This window comes from Emydura macquarii, unplaced genomic scaffold (assembly GCF_026122565.2).
Source record: "Emydura macquarii macquarii isolate MOO-44397 ecotype Brisbane River unplaced genomic scaffold, CSIRO-AGI_Emac_v2 contig_1253, whole genome shotgun sequence".
Lineage (NCBI taxonomy): Eukaryota > Metazoa > Chordata > Testudines > Chelidae > Emydura > Emydura macquarii.
In genome coordinates, this window is record NW_027131390.1 from 60,239,304 (window position 1) to 60,252,396 (window position 13,093).

Sequence of the window (13,093 nt, forward strand, 5' to 3'; positions counted from 1 at the left end):
GCTGAGGCTCATCAGAAAGGCTGAGAAAGAGCTGGTCTCAACACTTAATAGGCTTAAGCATGGACAAATAGAAATGACGACAGCCCTCTCGTCCAGATTCCCTGCTTCCTCAGTGCCTGATTTAACTTCCCAATGCCTCTGTAACCCCAAGTTTAGCTATCCTTCTATAGTGCCATATGTTTCCTTCATAGTGCCTGAAAATTCCCAGAAACATGAGAATTGCAAGGAAATGTTTCCCAAGTGTGACACTAAAACTGGAACAAGTTTAAATATCTTGGAATAGAGAAGAGTTTTTGCTCTAATTGTATTGCATCTTGAGGCTTTTTGGGTTTGGGACCCAGGAACACGTGGCCTTGTCTCAGCAAATGGCTAATCAGTCAATTCTTGTCATTTCTTCTTATCACAAGAAACCATTGTTTTCAATTCTTCAATTGAATTGAAGAATTCAATTCTTTTTTTATATTTTTGGCATCCGTCGTCTTTGTATTCCTGGTTGAGTCTTTAAATTGGCCTACCTAGAATAGCTGTAGCGGGACAGTGAATATACCTTTAACCTGTAATCACATTGTGTCCTAAAACATAATCATACTCTTGACGTGTACACACCCATTTATATTTATAGTGATAAATAGCTTGTTAAACCTCATGTTGTTGCCACTGTGTGACCTCCTTTTAGATGCATATAGGTGAAATGAACTGGTGAATGTGCTGACATAACTTCTGTTAGACATTCACATCCTCTATTCTTGAAGAAGAATCATTATCTGTCTTGGTATTTTATGTTGCCTCCTATCTGAGGATCTCAAAATGCTATATAAACCTTAATGAATTAAACCTCATAAGTCTCCTGTGAGACAGAGAAATGTTATCTTAGAAGGGGAAACTGAGTCCAGTGAGGTAATTTATCAAAGTCTCAAAGCAGTGACTGGAACCCAGATCCTCCTGTGGTTTAACTTTCACACATTTTTCACTCCTACAAGTGTACTTACTGCAGGTAGATGTAGTTAGGAAGGTCCTAAATTACAATTAATGTTGACTCTGAACTCCTCTTCTTTTTCCTCTTCTAGGCTTTTTTTGTTGACCACAATTCCCGCGCCACCACATTTATCGACCCACGACTTCCCTTGCAGAGCAGCCGGCCCACTAGTGCATTAGTACATCGACAGCATTTAACCAGACAGCGCAGCCACAGTGCTGGTGAGGTAAGCCTGCACTGCTCCTCCTGTTACTTAACTGACAAGGATTTCAGGATCGTACCATTTTCACATCATTCCAGTCAAACATTATTTTGTCAGCAGTTTAATAGTTCTGTCAGTGTGATATCTACCTGCAAACAAAAGGCATTCTTACCTTTTGAAAAGATAATGACAGTCTTTATTGCACCAGGGAAGGTCTGATTTAATTATGCTAATAATCTGATAGGATTTTATTGCTGCTCTTAAATGTTAGTAACTCCATCAAACCACAAGAGGGCTCTTGAATACAAATTTCTTCACCAAACAGCAGCAGCCTGTTTTTTTACTACCACAGCAGTTTACACTGACTAGGCAATTGTCCAAACAAGTAGGTGATTTAATTTAGCAAAACAAGTTTGTGTGCATGCATGCCTAAATATTACACTATTTCCCCATATAAGCCATAGTACCAAGAAAGGTAAACATTCTTCTTACCACTAACAGAATGTCAGATAGTTAACTTATGGTCCATATGACATCATACTAGAAATAATAATATAATCTTTTTAGAACATTGATTCCAGGTAGGAATGCCCAAAACCCTTATCAAGAATATAAAGAAATACTATATTTGGGTTTTGCTGACAAAACTCTTGAACTGTATTGTTTTCACTTAGAAGGCTTTGAGTCAATTATGTCATGGCTATAATATGTTTTTATATACATATGTAAATACTGTAAGCTCATTCCTGATCTGTACTGAGTTTATCTTCAGCTCAGTTGAGGAAGAGGATGGGAAAGGTGGTTCTAAGCCATCTTTCCATTTCCTTCATCTAGGGGTAGCCAGGGACCAACTCTGCACTCAGCATCATTAGAGGAGCTAGAATGCTGCTCTAATTTATGCTTTCTGTGAATAGCAGCTGTGGCAGATGAGAATCTGCCAGAATGCTTCCCTACCCCTAGTATGCACCTTCCCTGTTTCCCATCACTGACATACCTAACTCAGGGAGAGTAAGTGGCATATGGCTGATGCTGTTTGCTTTGAATAACCTGAGAATTCCTCTGAAATGGGAGAAAACCTGTGTTGTCTCTTTAGAACAGCTTTCTGCCCTCTGCATTCTGATACAATCTCTAATAATATGATACAGTCTGTAATTACATGATCACAAACTGTTTGTTCTACCCTGCTTTGTTCAGTGCACAGAATGGAGAGCGAATAAGGCCGAGGATTGCAGGAAGTTAAGTTGTTCTCTTGTACTTAGAGCACAGGACTGGACTTATAAAAGCTGGATCATCTGATCTTGGCTTTGCCACAGACTTACTGTGTGATATTGGGCAAGATGCTGTTATAATGTATATATGTAAAGGGACAAAATTAAAGTTGCGTGGACAATGTTAATTCTAGCATTTTCTAGTTTGATTTTTGCAATGGTTTTTTTAACCTAGTCTTTGGTATATAATGTCAACCACAACCCTTTCTAGGATGTAAGCATCTTGCACGATGAGTGTTTATACAGTACCTATTACAGACAGAATACAAAATGGTATTTGGTGATATAACTTTTTATTAGCTTGTGTTTGGGATTTCTCACAAATGGAAAAACCGGTAGTTGTGTAGATCACCTCAAAGTACTACTAATAAAATATTTATAGCACTACACAACCTTGCTTCATTTATGCCTTATTTTAGAGAGAATTTACTTTGAAAAAAGGTTTTGAGCTTTAATTTTTTTTATTGGTATTGTCATATCTGGCTCCCATAAAGCTAGGTTTTCTTGGTTACCATATACTGGCCTTGGACTGGTAAAAAAGGCAGGATAAATTTTGCAAGGGATTTCATAGTTCTTCTTCGAGTGCTGATCCCTATGTGTGGGGATTCCACATGTGGGTGCATGTGCAAACCATGCTCCTGAGATTGAAATTTTCTGGGAAGTAAAGTCTGTTGGTTCGCATCTGCACAGTTGCTCTCCTTCGGTACAAAACAAGGGCATAAGGGGCAGTGCTGATCAAATCCTCTCCAGTTCCTTCTTACCACCGCATAGTCTGAGTCAGAATCCTCTCTGTCCACAGCTACCCCCTTCTTCTTCATCTTAATCTATAAATATATATTGTAAGTAGTTCTCAGTACTTCAGTAGTGATAGCTTTTATTAGTGTTAGTATAGCTTAGTTTTTCCCCACATTGGGGAGCTTTTTCCTCTGAATGCCCAGAGTCCCGTAGTTTAAGAATTATATCACCTGACTCCGCTCTTTCTCAGTGAGCAATGAACACCAGTGCTACCTTTACTGCCTTGGTGAGGCTCACAGCTTCACTTAGTGCAGCATCTGTCACTCTTTCCCTCCCCAGACCGATGAGGATTGAGAGCTCCAGGTAAAGAATCTCATGGAGAAGCCCATGAAACCTCAGTCAGATCTGGGCTGGGTGGATGTCCCCTGTACACCAAACTGAGTTAGACGAGCAATGTCCCTTCAAGCACAAGCTCAGGAACTTAGGCAATAAGTGCTTAGACCATAGCCCTTTCCCAGAGCTTCTCATGAGATCACAGGGCAGTCTTTCACAAGCATAAGATTCTCTTCAAATTTTGCTCCTAGAAGAAAAGATTCCTCCCCAACTCCATCCAGGTTGGGTGAGTCCTCAAGTGCAAATACTAAGGGCTTGAGCCTGCTTAAACCTCCTCAACATGCATGAAGCAGTAAGTATTTTTTGGTACCGACATTGGTTTTGATGCATAAACCAAAGGATTGGCACCCACTGGCACAGTCAAAGATATTAAAATCTGCATCAAAATCTGCCCATCTCCAGATGTACCTGACATCCACCATAACCAGGGAGCTGACGGATCCATCAGTCCCAACCATCAGTGCATTCCACATTCTGGGATGGTGCAAGGCTTGTGTCTCCCTGGAGGATAGCTTCACCCACCCATCCTCAATCTCCTCTCCTTTTGGGCCTGATCTTATTCAGCAATGTCATCACACTGGAGGAAGAAACTACGTCAAAGACATGGGGTTGATCCCCTATTTCCTCCACAAGCCAGATCACTTGTTTGCAGGTACCACTGGCTCCAATGATTGAACAGGAAACTGCCTTCTAATCAGCAGAGTTGGAAAGTTCAGATGAATCATTACCTCTGTGTAGGGACGCTAGTCTGGAGAGAAGCTCTAGCAGATCTGTGTTCTACGCGGTTCAGGGGACTGATGGTAGCCAATGCCATGGGGTGCCCTTCCCCCACTCCCAACCACATGATCCTTCATACTGGAATGAGTGGAGTCCCAGGGATCCTTACATTACAAACAAGATCCATGTAAGAATCCTACCTACCCTCTCCTAGCTGACACCAACTGGCTCTGTTTGAGTATGAAGGAGAAGAGATTGTGATGGATCCAATGGTCCCAATGGCTATCTCATCTTCCTCTCGAGATGATGCAATTATTCCATCTTCATCATCCCCACTTGATGATCACCAGCAATATGAAGAGCTCCTACAGATATCTTGCTCTTTTTTAAAACACAAGGAGCTAAACTCATATCTAAGCAAACTACCGTTGCTAGAGGAAAGCTAATAATGAAAAAAACTCTCAAAATATTTTCTAGTGACTTGCCTATCCAAAAACTTTGATGTTTAACATCTGATGATCTCATTTTAGATTGAGAACCCCTACAACAAAAACATATTTTAAGGAAATTCTTTTCATTAGAAGAGGAACTAGAACACTGAGCTAGAGATAACAACAGCTGTCAACTTTATACTTTCCAGCAATTCAATATCTATGAAGGAAATGGTCTTTCCTCTTCTCATAGCGAGTTTACTGTTCAGAGTACAAACATTTGGGGAGAAATCTCAGGGCTTTTGGTCCTTTATGGTTCTAGAGACTAGACATAGCACTGTAACACAGCACTGCTATTGTTTGGTCTTAAGGAGTGAGACCTTGGGAATACTGCCCGATTCAGTAACTGTGTGTGGAGGGGCTCAGTAGTACACATAATGGCTCAGTGGGATGAAAGGAGGTTGAGCGAATGACAGTAGTGTAGTAGAATAGTGGTAATAATGACAATTAATAATAATAATTAAAAGCAAAAAAAGAATGTAAGTCAACTAGATCAAGCCCACAAAAGCCAGAAAATTGAAGAAGTCGCTCTGACATCATGGTCACTACTAGGAATCACTTTAAAGTGTGGCTTTTCTGTGAAAAATAGTTCTGTACCAATAACACCTTCTTGCTCCCTGTGTGAATTCAGAGTCATATCCGCTCTCTTTGGTGATACAAAATAAGTTTGGTTTTAGTGCTTTTTACTTGTGTGTGCCCTGTAGATAGCTAAGAGAGAGTGAGCTGGATTCTAGTACTTTTCTTACTCATCACAATAATTGTTTCCAGTCTGTTGTAGATCTAGGCCATGATGAAGGTTTGGGGGTTTTGGGGTTTTTTTTTGCTTGGTGCTGACCATAATTACTACTGTATTTTCAGGTAGGAGAGGATTCCCGTCATTCGGGACCACCAGTTCTGCCAAGACCGTCCAGCACATTCAATACAGTCAGCAGGGCTCAGTACCAGGACATGGTTCCAGTGGGTATGTCAGGACTTGGGGTTCTCTTGAGAGAAGTATACTTTGATTTAACTGTGCATGTCAATGTGCACTGCTGGGTTTTTCTTATTTTTGTGTTTACCATATATTATGGCTAACTCTATGCATCATCACTTCCTGTCATGGAATTTCAATTTTTGTACATAATAGTGAAAAACTTCCATGTATGACCAATTTATTAATACCAAAATGTTTGCTAGTTAATGCAAAGGGTTTCTTGCATTAAAATCTTTAACTTCCCCTGAGAAGTATCTAGAAGAGTTACAAATGGAGGATTAGACTCTGTATTGACCTGGACCCTGTGTAGTCCCATTAATTTCAATAACTTCAATATAAAGATTGGGATTCAGACACCTTCCATGAGGTGTTAGTTACTTCAGAATTGGTCAATAGCCTAAATTCTGTTCGGTCTCTCTCTCTCTCACTCACACCACACCACACACACACCCACGCGCGCAAGCCTTTTGACATCAGTACCACTAAGACAATAATATAGTGCACTGAAATTAACAGGCATTGAGCAAAAAATCAAGATTGATTAATCTGCTTGATTGTGGATCTTTGTTTAGTAGCAGTTACTTGACAGTCACTACGAATTTAAACTCCTTTCACTTGCAATGGACACTGCATATTTTTCAGATTCAGCATCTGAGGATGATTTGAAGAAAGATACTTAATACTTCAATTGCTGTTTAATAATTGATAGTGGAACAGGCACAAACTCTGAGTGTGGGCTCTCACTTGGTAGATGGAACCACTTTAGAAACATGACTAAATATGAAATATTGGTTTAATTATGTAATATTTTTCTTTGTGATAGAACAAATAGTAAAAAATAAATACATAAATGAAAAGATGGCCATTGCCAATCACATTTTAATTTTCATTATTTATGACTGTAATATTTGTCAGACTTTCTTAAAAGCTTCACCGGTGACTGCATCTTACTCCCATCTGGCACAATACAAGTTGTCTGCCTCTCTGTCCAGCAGCAGAATTGCTCTTGTCATCAGAAATGTGTGCAGCTGTGTAAATGATGTTTGTTCAAATACAAACTGCAGAGTGAGAAGGGAGCTCATGTACTATGTTTTAATGTGATACATCATAATCATGGTTATTGGGAAGGAAGTTGTAGTTCTCAGTGATGGCTCAAGAGAGTTATAAATGCATGATAACTCTAGTATATTTCTCATCAGATAAAACTATTTGAAGGTAGGTCAAATTGCCTTAACAGCATTGACAATGTCCCTATGAATTTTGTATTGATTATTTTATTCCTTTCTTATTCTTATGTTACAAAAAGGAAGAGGAATAAAATCTCTGAAGTTTTGAATCTCTCTTGAAAGCACAAAAAATCTGGAAATTCACCATTAAGGCAGAAAAGCTGGCCATAACACTTGTCATTGTGGAGTCTAGGAACACTGTGTACCATAAAGGCTTAGAATTACAGTACCAGGCAAAGCGGCATGAGTTAAAGCTGGTGTGGAAGCCTAGATTTTCAGCCTTATGTGTGAAGGTGTTGCTTTTGTGAGATTATATCAGATTCTTAATATGACTAAAACAGATAATTATTTTTCAGAGTAGTGGGGGTAGGGGGAGGAGGAAGCAAAACAAAAATACCTATCCATTAATGCGCATCCAATAAGAAGCAAACTGTGTAACACATAATTTTAGTGAATTTAGGTTTTCACCAAGTTCTGTAATTCTAAGAAATGAAGTGTGGAAAATAAGGCGTCTAACACTTTATTCATGTGGACATATATTCCAGGTTGGTATGAGCTGAGGGTGCATGTGATAAAATATTATAATACTCTGAATTCTTCAAAAAAGCACATTAACATGTGGTAGAGTGTTTTAATCTAGAATTTGATTAATAATAAAGAGGGCCATGTATATCAAAATCCAAAAACCAATGATAGCAGCATCAGCCTTTAGGCTGAAAGTGTAACGAAAAGATTATATTAATGTAGTAAATAAAGAGATTATGAATGAATGTAAGGACATAATTCCATTATTATCATTACTATTCAGAAGTTACAGAAATATAATACTGTTTTTCAAATACACCTGTTTGCAGCAAGCTGTTTTCTGTCGCCACTTGCAGCCTACAACGACAAGATTGTTGCATTTCTCCGACAGCCCAATATCTTTGAAATTCTACAAGAGCGTCAGCCAGATCTTACCAGGAATCATTCACTCAGGTAATGATGTTGATTCTGTTACCACTGACTGTTCCATTTCAAAACAGACCATCAATTTACTATGCTTTTTTCTGGCCGAGTTTGCAGTGTTATTTAAAAAAAAAAAAAAAAAAAGGCAAATTGCTTGCTGACTGAATGTCCATTGGTCATTTATAAATTTAAACTCTTCCCTCTCCCTCCACTTCCCCATCCCCAAAACAAAACCTTGTGTAATTTCAGCCTGTCAGAAGCAAGCTTATTCAAAGAACTGCAGGAAATATCCCTCTAATGTGATGTTATGTAATTGGACCTTTGTAGTAGTGCAGTTACGCTCTTTCAGGGGCTTGCACACATGCATCCAGCCTGTCAACAGCAAGGCCATAAATAGTCTTCAGTCTCGTCTCTTAATGTCTTCTCGTGGTTCTCTGTTCAGCTCCTCAGCCGTTGTCAGGTGGTGTCCATGTAGGGCAAGTTTTCCCACACTAGGGAGGGATGCAGGGGAAAGAAAAGGAATAGTGGGAGCAAGTGAAACTGCATGACTCTGGATCTGTCCTCCTGCCACCCCTTAGGCTCTCCATTGCAAATGTGACCATGGGCATTTCTGTGCAATCCACAGCTCCTCTAATGGTACCTGACTCCTCTCCCTGTTCTTAAACTGCAGCTTGATAAGCTGATCTTATTTTCTCTGCTGCCTTAGCACTCTTCCTAACTGCATTAGTACATGTGGCCTGGGCTCCCAGAGCCACCAATTAACTCTACTACCCCCAGCAGCACGTAGCCTTGGGCAACCAAGGAACTGGGAAGAGAGTGTGTGTGCATGTAAATAATCATTTTCAGTGAGGAATAGGGAAGAAGAGAAAAATGAAAACAACAAGGGATGAGAAGAACAAACTCATGCTAGTCAGGTAGGCAGGGGAGAAAGCAAACATAGATGGACTATTCAGGCTGGTGGAGCATTAAGCAAAGGAAATGGGAGGTGACAGAGAAGGTTGCCAGTCTGCCATTCTTTTACGAAGACATAGTATCTAGGAAAAAAAGTTGGAGCTACTGACATATGGTATCTCCAGAAGTCACAGAATCTCACAGATCGAAAGGCAGACAAGATGTGGTCATTGGTGGTGTTGGATATGGGTGTGAGACAGTCACAGATAGAAAGGCATTGGTTGGGGCCCTGAACGTTTTACTTGGCATACTGTAGGGTCTTCCTAAACCTAGAGATGGCCCTGCTTTTTTGGATAAGTTCATCTAGCATTTTTAGAGTTGTACATTTTTATCATTGCACAGATGGTTCAGAAGCAGACTAGTATAGGTCTTGCACAGCCCCATAAGATATGTAGTATATTATGTAAAATGGTTAACATTATATTACATAATATATACACAATATATATATATACACAATATATTGTGATTACGGTATTATATAACAGGTAGAATATAACTGATACAGGATGAAAAGGCACAAAGCCACTTAAGTCAAACTTACACGTGCTTAATTTTAAGAGCATGAGTAATCCCGTTGATGTCATTGGGGTTACTAACATGCATAAATTAGGCATGTAGCTAAGTGCTTTGCTGGACTGAAGTCAAAAGGTTTAGCACGTTGCAGGATTGATCTTTAAATCCCCCATAAACATGCTTGACTTGTACAAGTCTTACACTGACCCTCTTCACAAGAGTGAATTTCACTCTTAGGGTATACCTGTTTCGTAATTAAAATATGTGTTGCTTAGCTGTAAAACTGACTCAATGTTAACATAGGAATTAGAAACTGGTGTTCAAATGTATGTTTCCAGAACTATCTTGGACACTCTACAGTTGAAAAATGTCTGGGTTCTTTGGCTGCACATCTGTGATTATGGTAGCTGTGTAGATTTTGATCTCATTGTACACTAGTGGCCGCTGGTGCAGTGCTCTCACTTCCCAGAGTCAGAGACTCGTGTGTTCTAATAGCCTGATCAGTATGTACTGGCTCAACAGCTAGCACTACTTTCCTGTCTCCTTTTCTGTGCAGTGATACTTAGGGTATGAATGCACAGCAATTAGAGGTGTGATTACAGCACGTGTAGCTCAGGTAGCAGTGAAGCCACAGCAGCATAGGCTGTACACTTGAGTGCCTGGCTTGTGCTGCTGCCCATGCTGCCACAGCTAATCACTGTTACTGTTGTTTGAGGTAGCTCAGGTATGTCTGCACATGCTGCAGTCACACCTCTGATTGTAGAGAAGACATACTTTTAGTGACCCTTCTTCCTGCATGTCCTGCAAGTTCTCAGAACTCAGCCAGCTCTCCTGTTTTGCAGTTTCCCTGAGCTTTATGTCCTAACAACTTGACAGATGACTGATTTATCCTCTGAATATGTCCTTGTTGACAACCCTGAAATCAAGTACCTACAGAATTCACACTTTGCAGAAAAAAAATGAGGGGAGGAGGAAAATTAAAACCCCGCAGATCTCAGCCTGTCAAAGTATTTCCTGTTTGTACCCATGTTTTTATGCAGAAGGCTTATCTCATTTGAATTGTGTTCAAAATGTGAACAAGCCAATCCATAAGGTAATAAAATAAAAACAACTTGTGACTGAAGTTTCTGAATTTGCAGATCAGAAGGTGTTCAAAGGACTATTGACACTATCAGATTTTGCTTCTTGTAGAATCTTGGTTCCTGGATCATAGCATCAGAGCAAGCTAGCGGCTGGGATCTTGTCAGGATCAGTTAGTTTACATCTTAAAAGTACAGACAAAGGGGAGAAAAGGTATTAGTATATTCCAGTTTATAGGATCCATTTCTCATAAGATACACCTTGTCCCTGCTGATATCCCCATGGTAACTGGATTGAAGAAATATGTCTGAGTCTCTTATCTGCCTTAGCAGAGTGATTTGAGGATTTTATTGAACAGAGAAGCGTGATGCTTTGCTCAGTATAATTGGTTTCAGAGTGCAAACTGCATTGCCAGATCTTTGCTCTCTTGCTCCTTGGAGTTATGATCATAGAATCATAGAAGATTAGAGTGGGAAGGTACCTCAGGAGGTCATCTAGTCCAACCCCCTGCTCAAAGCAGGACTAACCTCAGCTAAATCATCCTAGCCAGGGCTTTGTCAAGCCGTAGCTTAAAAACCTCTAAAGATGGAGATTCCACCACCTCCCTAGGTAACCCATTCCAGTGCTTCCCCACCCTCCTAGTGAAAAACGTCTTCCTAATAGCCAACCTAGACCTCCCCCACTGCAACTTGAGACCATTGCTCCTTGTTCTGTCATCTACCACCATTGAGAACAGCCTAGCTCCATCCTCCCTGGAACCCCCTTTCAGGTAAAGACTGCTATCAAATCCCCCCTCGTTCTTCTCTTTTGCAGACTAAACAAGCCTAGTTCCCTCAGCCTTTCCTCATAAATCTTGTGCTCCAGTCCCCTAATCATTTTTGTTGCCCTCTGCTGGACTCTTTCCAACTTGTCCACATCCTTTTTGTAGTGGGGGCCCAAAATGGACACAGTACTGCAAATGCAGACTCACCAATGCTGAATAGAGGGGGATAATCACTTCCCTTGATTTGTTGGCAATGCTCCTACTAATGCAGCCCAATATGCTATTAGCCTTCTTGGCAACCAGGGCACACTGCTGACTCATATCCAGCTTCTTATCCACTGTAACCCCTAGGTTGTTTTCTGCAGAACTGCTGCCTAGCTCGTCGGTCCCCAGTCTGTAGCTGTGCATGGGATTCTTCCGTCCTAAGTGGGGGACTCTGCATGTGTCCTTGTTGAGTCTCATCAGATTTCTTTTGGCCCAAACCTCCAATTTGTCTAGGTCACTCTGTATCCTATCCCTACCTTCCAGGGTAACTATCACTTCCCCAGCTTAGTGTCATCTGCAAGCTTGCTGAGGGTGCAATCAACCCCATCTTCCAGATCATTAATGAAGATGTTGAACAAAACCGGCCCCAGGACCAACCTCTAGGGCACTCCGCTTGGTACCGGCTGCCAGCTAGACATGGAGCCATTGATCGCTACCTGTTGAGCCCAATGTTCTAACCAGCTCTGTATCCATTTTATAGTCCATTCATCCAACCCATACTTCTTTAACTAGCTGATAAGAATACTGTGGGAGACTGTATCAAAAGTCTAGGTATATCTAAAGTCAAGGTATATCACATCCACCGCTTTCCCCACATCCACAGACCAGTCACCTCTTCATAGAAGGCAATCAGGTTGGTCAGGCATGACTTGCCCTTGGTGAATCCATGTTGACTGTTCCTGATCATCTTCCTCTCTTCCAAGTGCCTTAAAATGGATTCCTTGAGGACCTGTTCCATGATTTTTCCAGGGATTGAGGTGAGGCTGACCGGTCTGTAGTTCCCTGGATCCTCTTTCTTCCCTTTCTTGAAGATGAGCATTATGTTTGCCTTTTTCCAATCATCAGGGACCTCCCACAAGCTTTCAAAGATAATACCCAATGGCTCTGAAATCATATCAGCCAACTCCCTCAGCACCCTCAGGTATATTGCATCTGGCCCCATGGACTTGTGTATGTCCAGTCTTTCTAAATAGTTCTGAACCTGTTCCTTTAGCACTGCGGGATGTTCACCTCCTCCCCATTCTGTGCTGTCCAGTGCAGTAGTCTGGGAGCTGACCTTGTGAAGACAGAGGCAAAAAAGGCATTGAGTACCTCAGCTTTCTCCACATCCTCTGTCACTAGGTTGCCTCGCCCATTCTGTAAGGGGCCCACACTTTCTTTAATCTTCCTCTTGTTGGTAACATACCTGTAGAAACCGTTCTTGTTCCCCTTCATGTCCCTTGCTAGCTGCAACTCCAATTGTGCTTTGGCCTTCCTGATTTCATTCCTGCATGTTTGAGCAGTATTTTTATAATCCTCCCTAGTCATCTGACCAAGCTTCCACTTCTTGTAAGCTTCTTTTTGTGTTTAAGCTCACCAAAGACTTCTTTGTTAAGCCAACCTGGGCGCCTACCATATTTGCTATTCTTTCTGCACATCGGATGGTTTGTTCCTGTGCCCTCAATAAGGTTTCTTTAAAATACAGCCAGCTCTCTTGGATTCCTTTCCCCCTCATATTAGCCTCCCAGGGGACCCTACCCATCAGCTCCCTGAAGGAGTCAAAGTCTGCTTTTCTGAAGTCAATGGTCCATTTCCCACTTTTTTCCTTTC

At 41.0% G+C, this 13,093-nt stretch overlaps 1 protein-coding gene across 3 annotated transcripts in view; it reads left to right on the forward strand.

Moving 5' to 3' along the window:
• The window catches only part of HECW2 (HECT, C2 and WW domain containing E3 ubiquitin protein ligase 2), a 290,360-nt gene that overhangs the window by 221,065 nt on the left and 56,202 nt on the right, over positions 1-13,093 (forward strand). For all 3 annotated transcript variants that reach the window (XM_067548983.1, XM_067548982.1, XM_067548985.1), the window contains 3 exons: positions 1,068-1,202; positions 5,641-5,743; positions 7,863-7,959. In XM_067548983.1, coding sequence (XP_067405084.1) covers positions 1,068-1,202; positions 5,641-5,743; positions 7,863-7,959 — 335 coding nt within the window. The remainder of the gene's footprint in view (positions 1-1,067; positions 1,203-5,640; positions 5,744-7,862; positions 7,960-13,093) is intronic.